This window comes from Ursus arctos, unplaced genomic scaffold (assembly GCF_023065955.2).
Source record: "Ursus arctos isolate Adak ecotype North America unplaced genomic scaffold, UrsArc2.0 scaffold_36, whole genome shotgun sequence".
NCBI classification, from domain to species: Eukaryota; Metazoa; Chordata; class Mammalia; order Carnivora; family Ursidae; genus Ursus; species Ursus arctos.
In genome coordinates this window covers 6,199,871-6,221,649 of record NW_026623050.1, presented here as the reverse complement: position 1 = coordinate 6,221,649, position 21,779 = coordinate 6,199,871, and the positions used below count along the sequence as shown (strand labels likewise).

The 21,779-nt window shown below is 44.5% G+C and overlaps 1 protein-coding gene across 2 annotated transcripts in view; it reads left to right on the top strand.

Moving 5' to 3' along the window:
• Positions 1–2,106: 2,106 nt before the first annotated feature.
• The window catches only part of GPR176 (G protein-coupled receptor 176), a 122,555-nt gene continuing 102,882 nt past the window's right edge, over positions 2,107–21,779 (top strand). For both annotated transcript variants that reach the window (XM_048218642.2, XM_057306292.1), the window contains exon 1: positions 2,107–3,190. In XM_048218642.2, coding sequence (XP_048074599.1) covers positions 3,019–3,190 — 172 coding nt within the window. In that variant the 5' untranslated portion in view covers positions 2,107–3,018. The remainder of the gene's footprint in view (positions 3,191–21,779) is intronic.

Sequence of the window (21,779 nt, the reverse complement as noted above, 5' to 3'; positions counted from 1 at the left end):
TTTTTTTTTAAACAAAATACACAATTGATCAGTAATTTTGTTGTGGGAAACAAAGGCAGAAGGAAATGTAGATAAAATTCAATGTCCTTATAACCTGCAGCCCATTTACAAATACTTGAGGCAGGTACAGTATAATGTTCCTCCAGGAACCTCCCAACTATCTTAATGTTAACACCCTGGTAGAGGGAAAAGTAACTTTGGTTTGACAATAGCTAGGCCTCGGGTATCCTGTGAGTCTTCTTTAGCATAAGAAAATCCTTTTGGAACTTCCTTTACCTTTACTTCCCCAACCTCAAAGTACATAATCAGTTGCTCCTCCCAATCCTGGAGCAGTAGCCCAAGGTCCTGTCCTTAAGCTTTAATAAAACCACCTTTTTTTAAAATGTTTTTTTATTACGTTATGTCAGTCACCCTACAGTACATCCCTGGTTTCTGATGCAAGGTTCGATGATTCATTAGTTGTGGATAACACCCAGTGCACCATGCAATATATGCCCTCCTTACTACCCATCACCAGTCTATCCCATTCCCCCACCCCCTCCCCTCTGAAGCCCTCAGTTTGTTTCCCAGGTCCATAGTCTCTCATGCTTCACTCCCCCTTCTGATTACCCCCCTTTCTTTATCCCTTTCTTCCCCTACCGATCTTCCTAGTTCTTATGTTCCATAGATGAGAGAAATCATATAATTGTCTTTCTCTGCTTGACTTATTTCACTTAGCATTATCTCCTCCAGTGCCGTCCATGTTGCAGCAAATGTTGAGAACTCGTTCTTTCTGACAGCTGAGTAATATTCCATTGTATATATGGACTACAGCTTCTTAACCCAGTCATCTGTTGAAGGGCATCTCGGTTCCTTCCACGATTTAGCTATTGTGGATAATGCTGCTATGAACATTGGGGTGCATATGGCCCTTCTCTTCACTACGAATAAAACCACCTTTTGCAGTGAAGCCATCTTAAAAATTCTTGGCAGTGGGCTCTGGACCCCAACAACACTAACATTCCAAAAGTACATTATTTTTGCCTCTCCTCTTTTTATGGCCTCTGAAATGTTTAAAATAACTGCTTACATGGAGGATTATTACGTGCAGATATTGTGAGAACATAATAATGTACAAGATATGGAGGGTTTTTTTGCCCTTTAAAGACTTGGTGTCTTGTACGGTGTAAGTGAAATGGTCACATTGTGGCAGGATCACCCTTGAGACCACCAAGAATTTCGGTAATTTTTTTTTTTTTTTAAGTTATCTCCACGCCCAACATGAGGCTTGAACTCACAAGCCCAAGATTAACAAGAGTCCCATGTTCTACCGCCTGAGCCAGCCAGGTGCCCCAGCAAATTCTGTAATTCTAACAAATTCTTAAGAGCTAGTATTCAGGGACCTAACGCTATCAGTAATATTTTAAAGCCCTCTACCAGCTCCTTCACTAATTAAAAAGAAACCAGTTTCCATAACGTCAAAGCAGCACCTTTGTCTTTTCCTGTCTCATTTCTCCTTTTCTCCAGATCCTTTCTCTGGATGCGGTACATGTTCCTTTTACTACTCAGCTACCCTACCGTTTCTTGTTCACTTGGTTATCCGAGCTTCCCAACTTTTAGCATCAGCTGCAGGAAGTTGCTCCCTCCCCAAATATTCATTCTCCGGATTGCACCAGACTTGGGCTGTTCTGCATACCTTTTATAAATGAGACTCAGTAAAAAAACTCCAGGAAACCTTGCACCGGATTCCTAAATTTTATCTTTCATCTTCAGCTACACCCAAGGCGTCACTGAGGGGCCAAAAACTGGGACACCTGCTCAAGTGACAGCGTAGTGTAATTATGTGCCTCTCAGGCAGCCCCTGCTGAAGAGAGAAGGCGCAATAACCACAGGAATAAATTAAGCGAAGCAGGGAAAGCGCCTTGAAAGCATCCACCGCAGCCAAATTAGGACCCTCCGCGCCTCCCACACTTCAGCCTTGGCAGCCACCCTTGGAAGGGCCAACATGGCGCCATCCCCGCGGCCCCCTCGGCGTGGGGGGCGGAGCCGCGCGCGTCACGTGACCGCCACCCCACCCACTCCTCCCTCTGCCGGCGGTGCTCCCTTCCCTGCTCCTGGAGCGCGCCCGGAGTCCGGCGGTGCGCAGACGGTGCCCTGCCCCTTAAGGGGCGTCCTCCCTTTGTCACGGCGCGTCCGCGAGCATCTCTCCTGGCAGCAAAGGCAGGAGCAGTGGCAGAAAAGGGGGCGCTAGGCCGTGCAGAGGCAAGGGGCTGCAGAACGGTGACCCTGCCGCTGACACCAAGGCAGGAGGTCGGAGCCCCGGACTCGGGGCTGGGCCAGAGGACACCGCGCCGGCGTCCTGGGGGACGGCTAGGCGCGTGAGGGCGAGGCCGTTGGAGAGATTCAGGGCATTCCTCCCAGACCGTAGGTGCCGTCGGGGACTCCGAGGTCCCCTCGGAGCTCCGGTCACTTGGCTTGAGCATTTCACAGGTTTCCCATCGCCATCCAGCCCCTCAAAGCCGGCAGGATTGAAGAACGGCCTCAGCCAAATGTTCTCTTCCTTCTGAGGAGAGGGGTAGAGCCCGTCAGCCGGAGGCGACTCGAGAGGGATGGCCCGGCCCTCGAGGGGTGGAAGGAGCAGAGGCTGAAGAGGGCGGCGGGAGCGGGGAGCGCCCTCCTTGACTATCAGATGCCTCCTGTGTTTCCATCTCTGCCGAGTGGGCTTGGCGGCGCTGACTACCCGAGAGGAGGGACGGACGCGGCTCGGCCGGCTCTGACCGTGCCGCCTCCATGTGGCTGCTGACGGGGACCCAGGGGGGAACCGGCTTGGGGCGCAGCCTCGCCCTCCTCCCTCCCCGCCTCCCAGGCTCCGGGGCTGGCGATGTGGAGACGTGAGGGGACCCGCGGCTGCCCCGGGTTCTCCAGGACTCCACCAGGCGCCCGCGCGTTCTACCGCACCCGGGGCAGGAGCGACCCAGGCGGAGCTCCGTGGTGGGCGGACGGGCGGGCGACGAGCGGAGCCGGAATCCCTTCCTCGCCATGGGACACAACGGCAGCTGGATCTCCCGGAACGCCAGCGAGCCGCGCAACGCGTCGGGCGCGGAGGCCGGGGGCGCCAACCGCAGCGCGCTCGGGGAGTTCGGCGAGGCTCAGCTGTACCGCCAGTTCACCACCACCGTGCAGGTCGTCATCTTCATAGGCTCGCTGCTCGGTAAGCCGCCCACGGGGGCGCCTCCAGGGTGGGCTTCCCCGAGCGAACAGGCTCGGAGAGGGCACGGGATCGGGGGCCGCCGGAGCCGCGGTGTGCCTGGCAAAGTGGAGAGAGTGGGGTTTAAGAATGCGGGGGTAGCTGCTGGGAAGTTAAGCAGGGACGGTCGACTCCAGCCCCCAAGCTGGAAGCGGAAGAGTTCTCGTAGGGCTTTGTCCCGGTCCGAGGACCGTGCCTGGTACAGGCGGAGGTCCGCCTCCCGGGCAGCCCTTGCGGAATGCTTCGGGATGGGCACAACCCTGCCCAAAATTATTCCTCACCTCTTGTGTGCCAGGTCCGAGCGCTGGCCCGAGCTCCTGTTTATAAATAGCGAGGCACAAAGATGCTGTTTTGTTGCTGATGACTGATGTGTTTTGCACTCCCATCTATTCCCTGTATACAAAATTATTTTGAAAGAGCTTTATTTTGCGCTTGTTTTATGGCTTGCTTCTTGGGAACATCGACCTGCTTGCTGGTAAACAGCCCTGTGGAGTTAAACTCTATGTTGCCTTCTGATATTTTTAGAAACCCCAAACAAAATAAATCCCAGCATATTTCTCTACTATGTTTAGTTTGAAGTACAAAATACACAGATTTAGGTATACTTGTTCAAACGAACTGAAATGAGTGGTTAGTAAAAACGTTTGTATACTAGCTTGAGAATTACCTGTACTTCTGGTAGGTACCCTTTAAATGATAAATGATAACAATATTCATTTCTGTTGAGGTTAGTTGAACATGTTGCATATTACTTGTAAATATGTAACTTCCCTTCAAATGTAAATTTTCTGATGTGGCATTTAAATGGATGTAAAAAGATAGGATTATGTGTTGATACTGTGGTCAAGAGCAGTCTTAAAGTTTCGAAGTAGGAATAGGTATTTTGCAGACACCTGTGAATTTCCATGGAAATCAAGATAAGTGACATCAAAAAGACCGTGGAAAAATTTTAAATGTTTGGCATTTCCCTTCATCATTTCTCTAATTGTCATCATCCTGTCCCACTGTGTATTTATTTTCCACTTTTTGTCATGAGGGCATTTTCAGGAGTAGGCATAAATGTGGCTATGTCTAAGTGTGTGTGTGTTGTGTTTTTATGAGTAGAGTGGTAAATGCATATTGATAAAGCAAATGCTTGTGTATCAAATATTTTCAGTATTCATTTAACAAACAAACACTGAACACCTACTAGGTACCATGCACAATGAGTTGTAGATCATTAGGAGTTCAATTCTAGTGTTGTCATGTTCACTTAAAGTGTAGATTTTTGGGGAGAGTAGAAGTGGCTGCATTTTTATTTCTGCAAGGTTTTTACCCTGTATATATATGTATATATTTTGTTTTCTTTTCTCCATTGGGAACTCTAACCATGAAGAAAGGTGATGTTGGGAGAAATTTTCCCATAGTTTAACTCCAAAATTTTGAGTACTGTTGAAATAGAAAACGGAGCATCTATGTAAAGGGCATAGCAAATAGTGCACACTTAATGTTAGTTCTGCTTCCATTGTACCATGTATTTTTGTAAATTGCATTGGATTCGAGAATTGCTAGGTAGGGATGTCCAGGTGGCTCAGTCGGTTAAGCATCTGACACTTGATCTCAGCTCAGGTATTGGTATCAGGGTGGTGAATTAAAGCCCCATGTTGGTGGGCATAGAGCCTTCTTTTTTTAATTTTTATTTAAAAAAAATTAGAAAAAATTATTTATGTATTTGACTGAGAGAGATCATGAGCAGGGGGGAAAGGTAGAGGGAAGAAGCAGACTCCCTGCTGAGCAGAGAGCCTGATAGGGCACTGGATCCCAAGACGCCAGGGCCGGAATACGACTTGAGCCACAGGCAGACATTTAAAGACTGAGCCACCCAGCGCCCCCCCCCCCCAGAGCCTTCTTAAAAATAAATGAAAAAAAAAAAAGAATTCCTAGGTAATTCTGCCCTTATTTCAACTCTTTTTCCCCACAGTGATTTAATTGACAGGCAAGAACTATTGTGGATTTCTCCCACGAGGAGACTGATTTTCCTCTTGACCTTTTAGTTATGCCTGGCTTGGCTAAGGAGGACATAATTTTCTCCCTTCCACATTACTTGGCTCGCCTAAGAGAGAATTCCATTTGCTCCTTTTCCTTTTCAGAAAAAGTATAAATGTGGTTAAATTTCTTGAAATCAAAAGTCAGGGAACTTGGGCAAAAGGAAAGACAGTGTGGGGCACCTGGGTGGCTGTCAGTTAAGGGTCTGACTCCGAGTTTCTGCTCAGGTTGTGATCTCAGGGTCCTGGGATTGAGCGCCCCCTCCAGCTCTGCGCTCCGTGCGGAGTCTGCTTGTCCCTTTCCATATGCTCCTCTCCACTCCTCAAACAAACAAACAAACAAACAAACAAACAAAATCTTCAAAAGGAAAGGCATTTCAGGTTTCCTTTTTTTAAAAGATTTTATTTATTTATTTGACAGACAGCCAGTGAGAGAGGGAACACAAGCAGGGGGAGTGGGAGAGGAAGAAGCAGGCTCCCAGCAGAGATGCCTGATGCGGGGCTCGATCCCACAACGCCCCCTGAGCCAAAGGCAGACGATCAACGACTGTGCCACCCAGGCCCCCAACATTTCAGGTTTCCTTAACATTTTAGCTGAATCATAACATTGCCTCGTGTACTTACTTACTGGTATTCTTAATTCATTGTTTTTGAGGATTTGACCTGTATAAACGTATCTGTGTAATTGAATCCTCCTGGTGATGCCAGCTGAGGCTCAGAGCTTAAGTTGCAAAGCCGTGTACAGTCAGTTGCAAGGAAAGTAAACTTGGGAAGCATAGTTTCATGAAAGCTCCCTCCCCCCCAGAGAAAACTCACAGATGAAGAATAAAAGAAAAGCATTTATTATGGAAGAATCTTTAAGGGTGAAAAGTAAATGGAGGATGGAAATCTAGAATAGCATGTGATGCTGATTTAATCTGCTTGTTTCTCCTCTCTGCAAACATAGACAAATGAGTTTTTCTTTTATTTTTTCCCTTTAAACAAACTCAGATATGCTTCCTAGATTGTCTAAATAGATTTTTTTCATTAGAAGTTTTAAAGGCCCGCTGTTATGTGAAAATGATTCCTTTGTATTATTGCTGTTTTACAGTCTTTTTGGAAACTTTTAGTGCTCTGTATGAGGGGAAAAAACCCAACTTGGAATGACTGTAATATTCAAGCCACAGGGAACATTAATTGCTTTCAGAATGAACTCTTGAATTATGTATAATACTTTCCAAATAATGCTTTTTGAGGCTTTGTATAAACTAGTGTTTCTCAGCCTTTAAAAAAATTTTTTTTTATTTATTTGAGAGCGAGAGCACAGAGGGAGCATGAGGGGGAGGCGCAGACTCCTTGCTAAGTAGGGAGCCCAACATGGGGGCCCGACCCCAGGACCATGACCCAAGCCAAAGGCAGACGCTCAGCCGACTGAGCCACCCAGGCACCCCTCTCAGCCTTCTTTATGCAACATCTTGGGTTATCTAAAGATATGTTCTAGATCTTGAAAGAGTCAAATGATGTATTTTATATTTTTATTTTTTTTTTAAGATTTTATTTGACAGCGAGAGCACAAACGGGGGGCAGCAGGGAGAGGGAGAAGCAGGCTCACCGCTGATCAGGGAGCCCGATGTGATGCGTGGGGCTCCATCCCAGGACCCTGGGATCATGACCTGAGCCGAAGGCAGACGCTTAACCAACTGAGCCACCCAGGTGCCCTGAAGGAGTCAAAATAATTTAGATTTCCCTTTACTAAATACATGGCACACAACACTTCTAATAGGAACAGTGTAAAATCAAAGACTCAAAAAGAAGGAATCACCATTTCCAATAACTGCTTTGGATCTAACTCCTCAGAGTCCATCCCTCCCTTTTTCCCACTCCTCTGCGATTCACAGTCCAGGTGCATGGAAAGCTAGGCCCCTCTCTGGTGCTTTCACTTGACAAAGGTCAGTGGCTGTTTCGAAGCCTGTTACCTCTAGGCTCCCCCCTTGCATAAATTGCCTCTCATCTGTGCTTGTTATCATTGGAGGTATTTAGGAGGTTTTTGTAAATGAACTTGGTCTTATTTAAAGAAAATGAGCATTGTAGACAATAGCCAACAAATTATTTATCTTTCCTCACCAATGGTCTATAGTATGAAATTGATGACCTTAAATAAATCCATCTTGTCTGTGGCCTGAGTCCTTGAGGTGGGTTATTGAAGTATTCAGTATTCATTTCAAAGGAAATACAGGGAATTGTCTTACTGAATTGATCTGACAGATGATATGGACAAATACCATTTTTGCTCATGATTTTTTTTTTAAAGGATTTTATTTATTTTAGTGAGCATATGTGTGAGAGAGCATGAGCAGGTGGGAGAGGGAGAAGCTGGCTCCCTGTTGAGCCAGGAGACTGGCATGGGGCTTGATCCCAGGACCCTGGGATCATGACCTGAGCCAAAGGCAGAGGCTTAACCGACTGAGCTACCCAGGCACCCCTGCTCATGATTGTTCGTAGTCTTTCCACAAAACCATATTGGGCATCAACAATGTTTATAGAACTTGTTTGACAGAGAAATATTCTTGTGTTTTTGATAGTAGTTGAAATTAACCAAATAATAGCTGGCTAATTCTTGGAGTTCCTTAGTTAAATGTTTTTTGTGTTTGTTTTTTTATTTAAAGATTTTATTTATTTGTCGGAGAGCGAGCGAGCGCCCGCACAAGCAGGGGGAGCTGCAGACTCATCCCAGGAGCCTGGGATCATGACCTGCGCCAAAGGCAGAAGCTTAAGGGACTGAGCCACCCAGGCATCCCCTTCAGTTAAATGTTTGATAGAAATAGTGTTAATACTAGTTTGTGCTTATGAGTCATAATTATACAGGATGACTTTTAGTTAACCATAATTATAACCAATAATAATGTAATATTATCAGCCTTATTTTACCTGCTTTTAGGTATGCCTGGAAAGCTAAGTAGACTAAATCAAGAATATGATGTCTTGGATTGACCTAAGAAGTTTGAAATAGTGAGGTCAGTAGTTATCAGCCTGTGTAGGTGAACTCCTATAGTATTGACTCAAATTCTTTCACATTGTCTTTGATTTCCGTGTGATATGTGCATTCCCCCCCATTCTTTTATACTGTAGTATGTCAGGTGTAGAAAAGAAATTTAACTTCCATCTGAATGAAACACTTCTGTTAACACTGTGCTTCTCATTACTAGGTCTTCAGTGTATGTATCCTTCCACTTTTTAATTCCTTCAGGAAATTAAATTCTACTGTGAAAACTTAAAATAGTAGCTTTATTGAGATAAATAAAATTCCTGCACTACACAGTTCACCCAATTATAGTATACAGTTCAGTGGTTTTAAGTATATTCACAGCTAAGCAATGATTACCACTATCAAATTCCAGAACTTTTTTTATCATCCCGAAAAGAAACCACGTACCCGTTAGTAGTTGCTTCCTGTTCCCCTTCAATACCCTGAGCCCTAGGCAACTACTAATCTACTTTCTGTGTCGGTGGATTTGTTCTGGACATTTCATATGTATGGAGTCGTACAATATGTGGTTCTTTGTAATTGGCTTCTTTCAGCTACCATCATGTTTTCAAGGTTCTGGGTTGTAGCATAATTTTTATTCCTTCTATTACTGAGTAGTAATCCATTTTATGGGTGTATCACCTTTATCCATTCATCAGTTGATGGACATTTGAGTTGTTTTCACTTTGTGGTTGTTATGAGTAATGCTACTCTGAGCATTTGTGTGGACATAATGTTTTTAATTCTCCTGGGAATATAGCAAGAGTGAAATTTCTGGGTCATAAGGTAATCCTAAATTTATTCTTTTAGAAATTGCCAGACTGCTTTCCAAAATGGCTGCGTCATTTTACATTCCCACCAGCAGTGTACAAAGGTTCTGATTTCTCCACATCTTTGCCAACACTGGGTTTTTTGTTTGTTTTATTTGGTTATAGCCGTGCTAGTGGGTATTAAATGGTATCTCATTATGGTTATAATTTGCATTTTTTAAAAAAAGATTTGTTTATTTTAGAGAGAGAGCATGAGCTGGGGAGGAGCAGAGAGAGAGAGAGAGAGAGAGAGAGAAGCAGACTCCCCACTGATTGCAGAGCCTGACATGGGGCTTGATCTCATGACCCCTGAGATCAAGACCTGAGCCGAAATCAAGAGTCGGATGCTTAACTGACGAGCCACCCATGCGCCTGATTTGCATTTTTATAAAATACCTTATTTATTTATTTGAGAGAGAGCATGAGTGGGGAGGGGCAGAGGGAGAAGAAGGCTCCCTGCTGAGCAAGAAGCCTGTTGCTGGGCTTGAATCAGGACCTGAGCCAAAAGCAGACGCTTAATGGACTGAGCCACCCAGGCACCCCAAGTTGTAAGCATTCTTTATATATTTTGAACACTAGATTCTTCTTGATATGTGACTGGCAAAATTGTTCTCCCATTGTGTGGATCGTCTTTTCGTTTCATTATTGGTGTCCTTTTTAAAACCATAAAGGTTTTAAATTTTGATGAAGTCCAATTTATCTAAACTTTTTTGTTGTTGCTTGTGCTTTGGGTGTCCTAAGAAACCATTGCCTAATTCAAGCTCATGAAGATACACTCTTATGTTTTCTTCTAAGAGATTTATAGTTTTAGTTAGGTCTTTGATCCATGTGTGTTAATTTTTGGATATAGTGTGAACTAGGGGCCTAAATTGATTATTTTATCTGTGGATATACAGGTGTCTCAGCATCATTTGTTGATAATACTTTTCTTCCCCGTTGAATTGTCTTGGCACTCTTGTCGATCCTGGGAAAACTTTTGACACTGTTGTTCCATTGAAGGATTTTCATAAACCTTTGACAAGGAATAAATAAAAGGAAAATGAATCTTTTTCCCCACTGGTAATTTACTTTATGTGCTTTAAAAACAATCTGAGACTTTCCCAGAGGCATGGAGGTGAATGACCTATCTAATGTATTAATAGAGACTTACTTGCAGTATAATCAGGTAATTGCTTTTTTCTGGGTTTCTTAGATTCTTTCACCTAGACTAGCAATTAGGTCCCTTTTCATGTGTGCTCATATGCCTTGTCTCTGTTAAGGCTCAGTCATTTGTAATTTCTGGGGTGTTAATTATCTGGCTTTATAGTAACTCTGCTACATTAATGTTGTTTCTAACAGGAATTGCTGTCACCTAAAAAAACTAACCCCAGAAATATTTACAACAATTTCACCTTTACAAATGTTTCAACAGCAGTGAGCCCACTGGGGCAAGAAGACGGATTTAAAGTTCAGTCCATTGTTTTGTTTTTCTTTAATTTCAAAAATTCTTTTATTTATTTATTAATTTAAGATTTTATTTATTTGATAGAAAGAGAGAGCAGAAGCAGGAGGAGTGGCAGGCAGGGGGAGAGGGGAAAAGCAGGCTCCGTGCAGAGCAAGGATGCCAGGACTCTGGGATTATGACCTGAGCTGAAGGCAGATGTTTAACCGACTGAGCCACCCAGGCACCCTTTTAATTTCTATTTTTAGTAATCACTATACCCAGCATGGGGCTGGAATTCTTGATCCCAAGATGTAGTGTCATATGCTCTACTGACTGAGCCAGCCAGGTGCCCCTGTTCTGTTTTAATTTTACCTGGTCCTATTTTATTCTGGATCGTAATCTGCGGTCTTGTGCTACTGAAGTGCAGAATTGCTTTGCTTAGAATTAGAAACGTAACCTTTGCAAGGACCTCCTTCCCAATCAGAGCAGTATTTATTTGGTGTTAAAGTCTTAAATATGTTGCTAGTTAAGGTATAGTAGTAGAAGTTTTTGATGCTGGGAGACAAAGCAACTAATTTATTGCCTGGAATTTTCATATTTAGTTACTTTTTTTTTGGTTCCCTGTTCTTGGCCCTAAACAAACATGGTTCTGCTAGAAATACTCTCTTACTTTATTGGGTGAGATTTTGTAGAATGGGAGGAAATTTGTCTCACAATGGAAACAAACTGACATGGCTCTGGTTTTTCTCTGGGATGCCCGAGTTTGTGAAAATATCCCTTCTGTAGAGTTCATCAAAGAGTTTCTCTACGTGTCATATTTCTGAACAAGCCATTTAGGTTGGGTAGTGACTGGAAGTTGTTGTGAAAATGATTTTATTGTCCAGGAACTTCCACACTGGCTGGTTGAAAAATCTTTATTGGTTATATAGCACAAAAACCGAGAGGAGTTTTTGGCTAGACTTGGAGATACAAGTGACTTGAGGTAAAATCTGGAGGTAGGATTTAACCCAGGCAAACCTCAAAAGTAAGAAAACTATCTTCAGAAAATCAACCCCCCAGTTTTAAAGTTGTATGTTCTTGTGTTCATTCCATCTCTTCTCAGATACCTCAGATTTTCTCTTGTCCTTTTGGATGCCCAGCGACCACCTTATTTTGAGTTGCTTACTTGAATTCTCTTGCGAGCTTAATAGTATCTGTATTCCATTCCCTCCTGGTGGAAGGCTAAACAAGCAGCACATCACTTTAGATGTAGATGTTGACAGATGTAAATGTGTGAATATATTGACCTTTAAGGCATTCTTTTTTTTTTTAAGAAGTTCACTATCTTAAGCAAAAAGAGTGACTAAATTGAGCATTTCATAGACTTGACAGATGATGAAAAATGGGTGAGGCAGGTCTTTTAGGAACCTCCAGTCACATCGTATAGACAAGCCTGTTGCACAGAAGGCATTTAGAGAAGTTGAGGGTGTAAGCTGAGCTCACATCTGGCGCATAAAGGAGTAGTTTCAGTTGATAACTAGCGTCTCGTTTCATGAGTTTGAACGTGCTAGTTCGGATGTTACTTCGAGGTGTTTATTGTGTCTGCTGATTTTCTCTTGTGGTGGGTCATTTCCTTCTGTGTTGCTAAGTTGTTGACTGGGATTCCATCTCCTTTTTCTGCAGCATTCTGTGAGATCTTGGCTGTAGAAGTGGCCTCCAGACCAGTTTCACATTGGCTTCTTTTTTTTTTTTTTTTTAAAGATTTTATTTATTTATTTGTCAGAGAGAGAGGGGGGCAGGCAGGGGGAGAAGCAGATTCCCCGCTGAGCAGGGAGCCCGATGCGGGACTCGATCCCAGGACTCTGGGATCACGACCTGAGCTGAAGGCAGATGCTTAACTGACTGAGCCACCCAGGCATCCCTCACACTGGCTCTTGCCGGGTGTCTTAGGGTCATCACTGGCCCAAGACCTCAACTGCAGGAAAAGACATTTCCTTGTCATCTCTCTGAGGTAGAGGATACTTTTTTACCCTCTCTTTCATTGAGGTGGCCACGCTTTGAGGATTCTTGTTTTATGCAGGGGTTTCCATTGCGCTATCTGCGTGAGGTGTGTTCAAGGTCAGTTCGGTGCCTGTGTGGGGATTGACGCTCAAAGTTAGCTGTGAGGGCCTATTTCCTTTTCTGAAATCATCCCTCAGTGCAAGCACTCTGGTCACTGTTTCAGGTACTTGGGAATTTCCTTTTACGTTTCAGTTGTGCATTCACAGATGTCTTCTATTTTATCCAGCCTTCTAGGTGTTTGCAGCAGTCTTCCAAGTTCTGCCCTGTCACCGGAATCCGAAGTTGGAGAATAAGCAGAAAAAAATAGAAGCAGAACTTGCAGTGATGGCTAGACATGATTCTAGGAGATAGGTAGCCAGAAGTTAGGTCACTGTCAAGTGGGGTGGTGGCATCTGCTCAGAGGAAGAATACCTTAGAACATTAAGGAAAATAACTTAGTAAGTGGAATGAGAGGACAGGGAGCTCAAAGTTTAGGAAGCTAGTCCATAAAACATTAAGAATGTGTATATCTCTTTATTATTGCCAATATTTGATCATTTTGACATTTGACCATGTATTAACTGTAGTTTCATGTGATTCAGACTTATAGTTTTTTTTTTAAGGCAGACAGATTTTTTTGAAATAAATTAGGGTTCATAGTAGCATATTTTAAAACAATTTTCTGTACAACTACCTGATTACAAAATACTGGACAATCGGTCATACACAGATTTGAACTGGGTATGAAGAAAGGAGCCCCCTGTCTTTTTTTTTTTTTTTTAATTTAAGTTCAGTTAGGAGCCCCCTGTCTTTTGAAGGTATCTGGAAAGCAGTCTAAGGTGCAGGTTGGGAGGTTTGGAAAGAAGAGTGTTGAAGCCCATATGTATTGGGGTGCCTGCATATGCCACAGTCAGTTGAGCATCCGACTTTCGGTTTTGGCTCAGGTCCTGATCTCAGGGTCTTTGGATCGAGTCCCCACGTAGGGCTCCATGCTTAGCATGAGTCTGCTTCAAGACTTCTCCCTTTCCCTCTCCCATTCCCCGCACCCCCACCACTCTTGCATGTGTGCTCTCTCTCTCAAATAAATCTTTTTAAAGAGGAGAGAAACCCATATGTATCTAAGTACCCGTTTCTGATATACTGCTTTTGCATTTGCAAGCATTTTCCAGGGAAATGCCTTCAAATGGACTCAAGCAGTATTTTTTTTTAAGGTTAAAAAAAATTTTTTTTAAAAGATTTTATTTATTTGACAGAGAGAGAGAATGAGCACAAGTAGGTGGAGCGGCAGGCAGAGGGAGAAGCAGGCTCTCAGGGAGCCTGAGGCAGGGCTTGGTCCCACTGAGCCTAAGGCAGATACTTAACCCACTGAGCCACCCAGGTGCCCCAGGATTTTACTTTTAAGTAATCTCCACACCCAATGTGCAGCCTGAACCCACAACCCTGAAATTAAGAGTTGGATGCTTTATCAGCTGAGCCAGCCAGGCAACCCGGACTTATACAGTATTTTGATTGGTGGACGTATTTGATTCTGAAGAATTCTGGGAAATATTTTTTTCTGGCCCACAGTGAAATTTTGCTTCACCAGATCTGAGATGCTCTGAAAAACTACCAAATTAAGCCACAAATGTCTAGGCACCTTAGCACTTTAAATAAACTTCTAACAATGTTTTATTAAAAGTTTTGGAATTCAGTTTTTTAAAAAAGTTGTTTCTGGTGAAAGTTTCCGGCTGAGGGGCAAAATTATAGAGGTAGAGGCAGAGCCTGTAACCATATAATCTTTCTGGCTACCTGACTTTTTTGAGGGTTTTTAAAAACACAAAAAAATTATTAATGAGTTATCATAAACCCACAACTCAGAGATAACAGATGTTAGCATTTTGTCATGTTTGTATAAAAATAAAATGTTCAGGTACATTTGACACTCCTATGATGCCTCTCCTCATTCCGTTCCCCCCCCCACATTTTCCAGATCTGATGGCTACCCGGAATTGGGTGTCCAGTTTAAACTTCCTTCCTGTCTGTGCCCTGTTGGTGCTGCCTGTTGCTGGCTGGCCTGTGACCATGAAGTTTCTGTCAGTAGTGCTTACTCAGTGCCTAGTGCCTGGTCACATGACTTCGTGTATGCAGTGTTGATTTACAACTAAAGGTCACCTTGTCTAGGAAGACTGCATGTGGGCAGTTCAGGAAACTCACAGGGGGTCTAATGAGGAAAGACAAGGACAAGGAAAGTTTTGCTAATGAGAGCTGGGTGCTTCCTGTGTAATGGAGGTATACCCTTGACTTACCTGCCAGTGTGGTATCTACCGGTCAAGAACATTCCTTTTATTTTACATTTACATTGGGTTTTATGGTGTATAACATACCACGTTGTTCCATTCGATCATAATAACATTATGAAATAATATAGGGACATTTTCTGTTTTTTTTTTCCCCCTTAACATACTCCTTTACCCTAAAGCACTGCTCTCTGTAAGATACGCACACCTATGAGTGAGCCTCCCTTCCAGTGTTCATCAGGGATTTTAGTTGCAAACAACAGAGCCTGTTGTCAAAAGAAGACACAGTTACAGAAGCATTCAGTAAAGAAAAACATTTTACTTGGGGGCACTTGGGTGGCACAGCGGTTAAGCGTCTGCCTTCGGCTCAGGGCGTGATCCCGGCGTTATGGGATCGAGTCCCACATCAGGCTCCTCTGCTGTGAGCCTGCTTCTTCCTCTCCCACTCCCCCTGCTTGTGTTCCCTCTCTCGCTGGCTGTCTCTCTCTCTGTCAAATAAATAAATAAAATCTTAAAAAAAAAAAAAGAAAAGAAAAACATTTTACTTGCAAAGATTGATTGCAAGGGAGGTCAGGTTGTAGAAGGAGTGGTTTGCCAATTGAAATGTACAACAGGTATTTAACAGAAGGCAACCACAAGATGACCATATTTACAGTTACTGTGTGTGTTGTGGGGAAAAAAGCAGTTGTCTCATGTGAGTGTTACAACCTCAAAGATTGTGTCATGCCTTCAGATATCAGCACTGTAAAAGCCAACGGAGTTGCAAATCAGGAAGGTGGTTTTTATTAGGGCTCACTTACAGGAAGGTTTCAAGATTTCATTTATATTGTGGACCAGAACTAGACAGTGGATCTTGAGTCTTTTTTTTTTTTTTTAAGATTTTTTATTTCTTCATTTGAGAGAGGGAGAGAGCATGAGCAGATGGAGAGGCAGTTCTCCCTGATGAGCAGGGAGCCCGATGTAGGGCTCAATCCCAGGACCCTGGGATCATGACCTGAGCCGAAGGCAAACGCTTCACTGACTGAGCCACCCAGGCGTCCAGATCCTGAGTCTTTCAATGTTTTTATTTTTGGGGAGGGAATGGGGCTTAGGAAGCAAGTGTTTGCTTTCTCATGGTGGGACAGAATGGGCACATCATTGCACAGTGTGTCAGGGTAAGGTGTGTTACTTCTATACCAAACTAGCCAATTTATGAAGAAGGAAATGTATTACGGAGTAGTAGATTACTTTCAGGATTTATGGGAGAGTCTGGGAACCAGGGACACTCAAGAAATATGCCCAGTCATAGCACTGGTTCTAGCAGAAATCATGACGCTCTTGTCATACACTATCAGTGATGTGAGGGATTAGCCTCTAGAACCCTAGGGCACAGGTGACACAGGTGGCCCAGATCCAGAACCAAGCACCTGTCGTCGTTTTTTTGTTTTTTGTATTTACAAGAACCCGATGACTGCACCCAGCCACCTCCTCACATAAATCATGGTTTTCTTGGGAACATCTGGACAGGGTATAGATCATAAGCCTGCATCACAACTGCAAGGCTGTCTGAGAAGTAGTATTTTTAGCCTTCCAGCCTTTATAGCAGAGGGTAGCAGCTGGTTGCAAGATTATGGAATGACTATTTAGTGAATCGAACTAGTATCTGCTGCCTTACGCTTCTTGTGGTTCCTTATGTGACTGCCCCTCGCGGTGCTTGACAGAGCCCCACTTCCGCCCTGCGAGAGAGTGGTGGCCACATGATCCCGGCCTTGCTGGTCCCAGGATCCTATTTCCCTGTCCTCAAGTGATTAGTTCAGGGATGGTTGTGGGATCCAAGCTTGGTCAAAGTACTTGACATAGAGATGCTGGTAAGAAAGCCTTTTTTTTTCCCCACAAGGGCTGCTAAGCAGGGATAAAGGAAGCCAGGAGCTGTCTGCTTAGGAGTGAGTGAGGGCAGAGAGACAAGCAGAGGTGAGGATGGGAGAAGAGAAGGGGAGGAGGAGGGGAAGAGAAGAGAGCAACCATCCTGATGATACTATGTGAGTCCCTGGAAGTGCTGAGCCTGTATTTTCCAATTACAACAAAAAAACCCAAAGTCTCTGGTTCCTGTCACACACAACGAAAACATCCGGATACATATAGTATTTCTCTTACCAGGCATATCCATCATTTGGTTAAACAAAACATTCAGAGGGATAGTGACCTGCTCATTAGCGCCCTCACAGCCAGGCAGGACCTGATGCAATGGAAGTCTGATGCCCAGGAAAGAGGAGCGACTGAAACCCTGGAGCCCTCGGAATTGAACAGGAGCAGGATCCTAAGTCTGGTGGTGCATGAGGTCCACAGTGGAAGGCTGTATTCAGCCCCAAGGGTGGAAAGGAGGCTGAAAGCCAGGGGTGTTGGAGGCCTGTGCGTGTGCAGAGGCAGAAGCCCAGAGAATTTACTGGACCAGGAAGTACTCTGCCAACTATCCCACATCAACATCTAGCCTCCAGTTCTTTTTCTCTCTCAGTGAAACATCATTTTTAAAAAAGAAATCAATAGTTACTTACACATAGATATTGGTCATTAATTGATACAAGACGTAGTAGCAAGAAAAACCGTAGCTGTGTTAGAAGAGGGAAATGTCACCAAGGTTAGGTGTAACTGCCCGAGATAATGAGCTCAAGTCGTTGGGTTGTAAACTGGCTCTCGCTTTTCTGAGTTGTTTATAAGGGTTTCTGGGGGGCAAGGCTGTGGGTGAGTCCTGGGAGACAGCCCTTACCGGTCACTTGCGGGGTGTGGGCCAAGGGCTGGACATCTGGCAGATACATGGTTGAGGGGATGAACTGCTCTGTGTTTTCTGTGTTTGACCTTGGCCACTGTCCAACTTTCAGGACTATCGAAGCAGAATCCCCCCCGGGGTGAAATGCGTGTCCTCAGCTGATGCAAGCCCAGGGTGTGGAGGGGGGAGTGGGAGCTTTTCTAACACGAGGTCCAGGCGTCCAAGTGCAAGGAAGAACCTGGGCCAGACTCACATGGGCCTTGTTGAGCTAAACAGATCATATAAAGGCAGAAGGCTCCGAGCAAGTGGCGAAAGGTGGAGAGGAGCAGAGCAGAGATAACCCATGCAGCTTCCAAACCATCCTTCAGTTTCTTTGTCGTGTCAGTTTTAATACCACTGAAGGCCACTGTCTTTGCTGTTTTTCTGACCCAGAATGTTCTTCCCTGGGTGTTTTCTGTGGCTGGTGTGTGTTCCTACTTGAAACTGCAGCCCAATGTCACCTCCAAGACAGCTTCCCTCGAGAAGTCTCCCCTCCACTTTTATCACATCATCCTGTTTATTTTTCTGTGGTAGTTATAACCCCAGGGATTATCTCGTTTGTTTGGGGTCCTACCCCTTCCATTAGAAACAGCTTGAGGACAGAGAGTGTTTCATTTACTGTCGTGTCTCCAGCATCTAGAACAGTGCCTGGCATGTAGTTGGTGCTCAATAAATACTGATTAGTTAATTGAATGAAATGCTTAGGGATAATTAAACAGAACAAATAATTAAGTAGGCACTATCTTGATTTGCACAGAGCTTAGGAACATTCAGGAAAGGAGCATGGATTTTGTCCAGAGCCAGGACTCAGGCATACATAGTCATATCCAGGGGCCTGGAGGGTGCTCAGAAAAGCCAGATATTTGGAGGGACAGCAGGTCTCTTGACAGGAAATCCGCAAGGACAGGTGTTCCAGCCTGATTTAAGAGTGAGTCTATGAAATAAGACAGGCAGCATTTTGAGCCAGGCAGCATAATGTGTGTGGGGATGTCACTCTAGCTTTTAAAAGCTTTTGGATCCTAGACGGAGTCAGAATTACCGCTTGAAGGAGCTGGGGGCATGACCCTGCCTATGGGAGAGTGGCTGAGAGGCAGTGTTGTCCTCGGGGAGCTACAGGTGGCATTTGGCTGCTTATACTGAGACAGATGGCTCCTACATGTGTGAGATCAGAGTGGTGCCCGTGAGTTTCTACCAACTGTTAGGAAATACTCCTTCCTCCTATCTGTCTGGGAAGCCCATGGCGGGAATGGGAATGTTGAATAAGTCTGAAACAACAAACAGAATATTTTCACTCTAGCGAAGTGTTATGGGTTGAATTGTGTGGCTCTCCCCATCAAAAAAGAAAAAAAGAAAGATACGTAGAAGTGTGTAAGTGTTAACCTCTAGTACCTCAGAATGTGACCATATTTGGAAAGAGGGTTTTCGTGGATGTGATGACTTAAGATGAGGTCATACTGGAGTAGGGTGGGGCCTTCTAAGGAGAACACTATGTGACGAAGACAGAGATTGCAGTTCCAGGGCTGCAAAGCCAGGGGACACTGAAGAGCCACTGGAAGTGGGGAAGAGGCGAGGAAGGGTCCCCCTACAGGTGTCAGAGGCAGCATTCTCTGCCAGCACCTTCGTTTCAGACTTCTGGCTTTTCATAACTGCAAGACAATAAGTTTCTGTTGTGTTAAGCCGTCTGTCTGTGGTACTTTCTAATGGCAGCCCTGGTAACTACCACACAAAGGCAAGGAACAAATAGTAGGTTGAAAAACCTGATCTTTGCACAGCTGTATGCATTGAGTTTGACAAAAGAGTCAGAGCATCTTCAGCTGGTAGAATATGAGTCAGTGCCTCCCTACCACCCCATTCTAGGCCTATTGCCTAGGAAAAGCTTGAAGTTGGGGAAGAGAGTCTGGTTGGCTTCTTTCCCCATCTTGAGCTTCTGGACAAAGTTTCTTGGCCCTCCAGGATTGGTGCTGAGGTGGGGCTTGGTGGTACAGGGATAGAGGGACAGAAAAGGCCGTGACGACTGATCCTGGTATAGGTGGCTTCATACTCTCTGGACGGTCACCTGTCCCCTGATGGTGGTGATGCCCTCCCATAGTCTTGGTTGTTAGTGTAGTCTGTCCTGAGTCCCTTGAATGCTGCTGGACCTCTAACTTCTGTCTTTTGAGGGCTGTTTGCCCCTGCAGGTGACCCTCTTGGACAAGCCTCAACATGACCCTATGCCATTGCTCTCACTCCTTGGACCATACCTAGTACAAGGGAACACACACATCCTTGGTCCTGATGAATTCTGGGAGTGCAGGCTGCCCCCTATAGCCTCTTCGAGCAGCTCATCAGCCCATCTCTGGCCCTTTAAGTTTCTCAGAGAGGAACCAGTTTACTTCACTGTAAACCCCAATTGCGAGGAGGACACACATCAAGCTGTCTGCATGGGTTTGTTGAAACCCACTTACTAGGCTTGGGGAGAGATGGGCACCCCCTCCTTTCTTTTCTGGGTGGGTAAGACTTGGTGCACACCCGCAGCTCTCTGTCTATTCCTGTGTTCCCTCCAGGTGAGTAGGGGTTCAGGTGTTCTAAGTATTTAGCCATAACTTTGAAAAATATGCATCTTTTAAAAAAATTATTTATTCATGAGAAGCAGAGGCAGAGAGAGAAGCAGGCTCCCTGTGGAGCAGGGAGCCCGATGCGGGGCTTGATCCCAGGACGCTTAACCGACTGAGCCACCTAGGTGCCCTGAAAAATACACATCTTGATCTGACACTTTACTTTGGTATTTAGTGTATCTTGATGCCTTGGTAAAATTTTCCAATTCCAGGGACTAAATAGTATGTTCGTTTAGAAATACTTTTTTCCGGGGCGCCTGGGTGGCACAGCAGTTAAGCGTCTGCCTTCGGCTCAGGGCGTGATCCCGGCGTTCTGGGATCGAGCCCCACATCAGGCTCCTCTGCTATGAGCCTGCTTCTTCCTCTCCCACTGCCCCTGCTTGTGTTCCCTCTCTCGCTGGCTGTCTCTCTCTCTGTCAAATAAATAAATAAAATCTTAAAAAAAAAATACTTTTTTCCTACTTAAAATTTATGAAGCAGTTTTATTCAAATTTTCCACATACCTCTTTGGCCTCTGCCACTGTTTTTGTTGGAAACATTTTGGAGCTACCTCGTCCAGTTTTTCAGAGCCCCTCACTGTTACTTGGAAGCTCTGTGAACGAGACACTGTGCTTTTTTTTTTTTAACTCATCCTTGACACAGCCACTGAAATAAATTTCACCCCAAGCCACAAGTAACCATTCTGGTTTCTTTAGGGCAGGAATGAAGAGTGATACCGTTGCCTTCTTTTTCACTTACTCTATCAGATGACCTTCAGAGGAAGCCCAAGGTAACATTGGTTGAGGTAATTTCAAGTCTTTGTGCCTTCTCCAAACAAAATTCCAAATAAAGTCATTTATTACTTGTTCCAAATAAAGTAATTGAAGGAGTGCCTTGTATTAAGAGTGATTCTGGGGGCGCCTGGGTGGCACAGAGGTTAAGTGTCTGCCTTCGGCTCAGGGCGTGATCCTGGCGTTATGGGATCGAGCCCCACATCAGGCTCCTCTGCTGGGAGCCTGCTTCTTCCTCTCCCACTCCCCCTGCTTGTGTTCCCTCTCTCGCTGGCTGTCTCTATTTCTGTCGAATAAATAATAAATAAAATCTTTAAAAAAAATTGTATACAAATAGCCTTTAAAAAAAAAAAAAAGAGTGATTCTGTGTTTTCCGAGCAAGAATGTTTGAGGACACCTCTGCATTGTGTTAGAGGGTATGAGGGATTTACCCCCTGGCTCCCTGGGCATTCCTTGTGTGCTCATTTGCAACTTTAATTACAGCTACATTTTGGGGGGGCTTCCTGTGCAGTTTCTTAGGACGACAAACACTTCCAACGGCTGCTAAATGGAAAGGAAAGAATAACTCCCTGAAGTCTACCTAAGTGTGAATTTAATTTCCAGGAACACAGAGTTCAAGCAAGACTCAAGCTGAGACAAAATAATCAAATTTTGGTTTTCAGACCTTCTCATTGATTGATGCGCATAGCACCTTTTGTATTTGGGCTGTTGTTTCTGTGGCCTTCTCCTAAGGCTGCAAATCTTTAGCAGCAATGAGTCTACAAATTACCAGAAGCCCTAAAATGAAGCCCACATGAAGGTCCGGATTAGGGACTCGAGAGTTAACTAAGCCTGTTTCTCTGTGGGATGCTG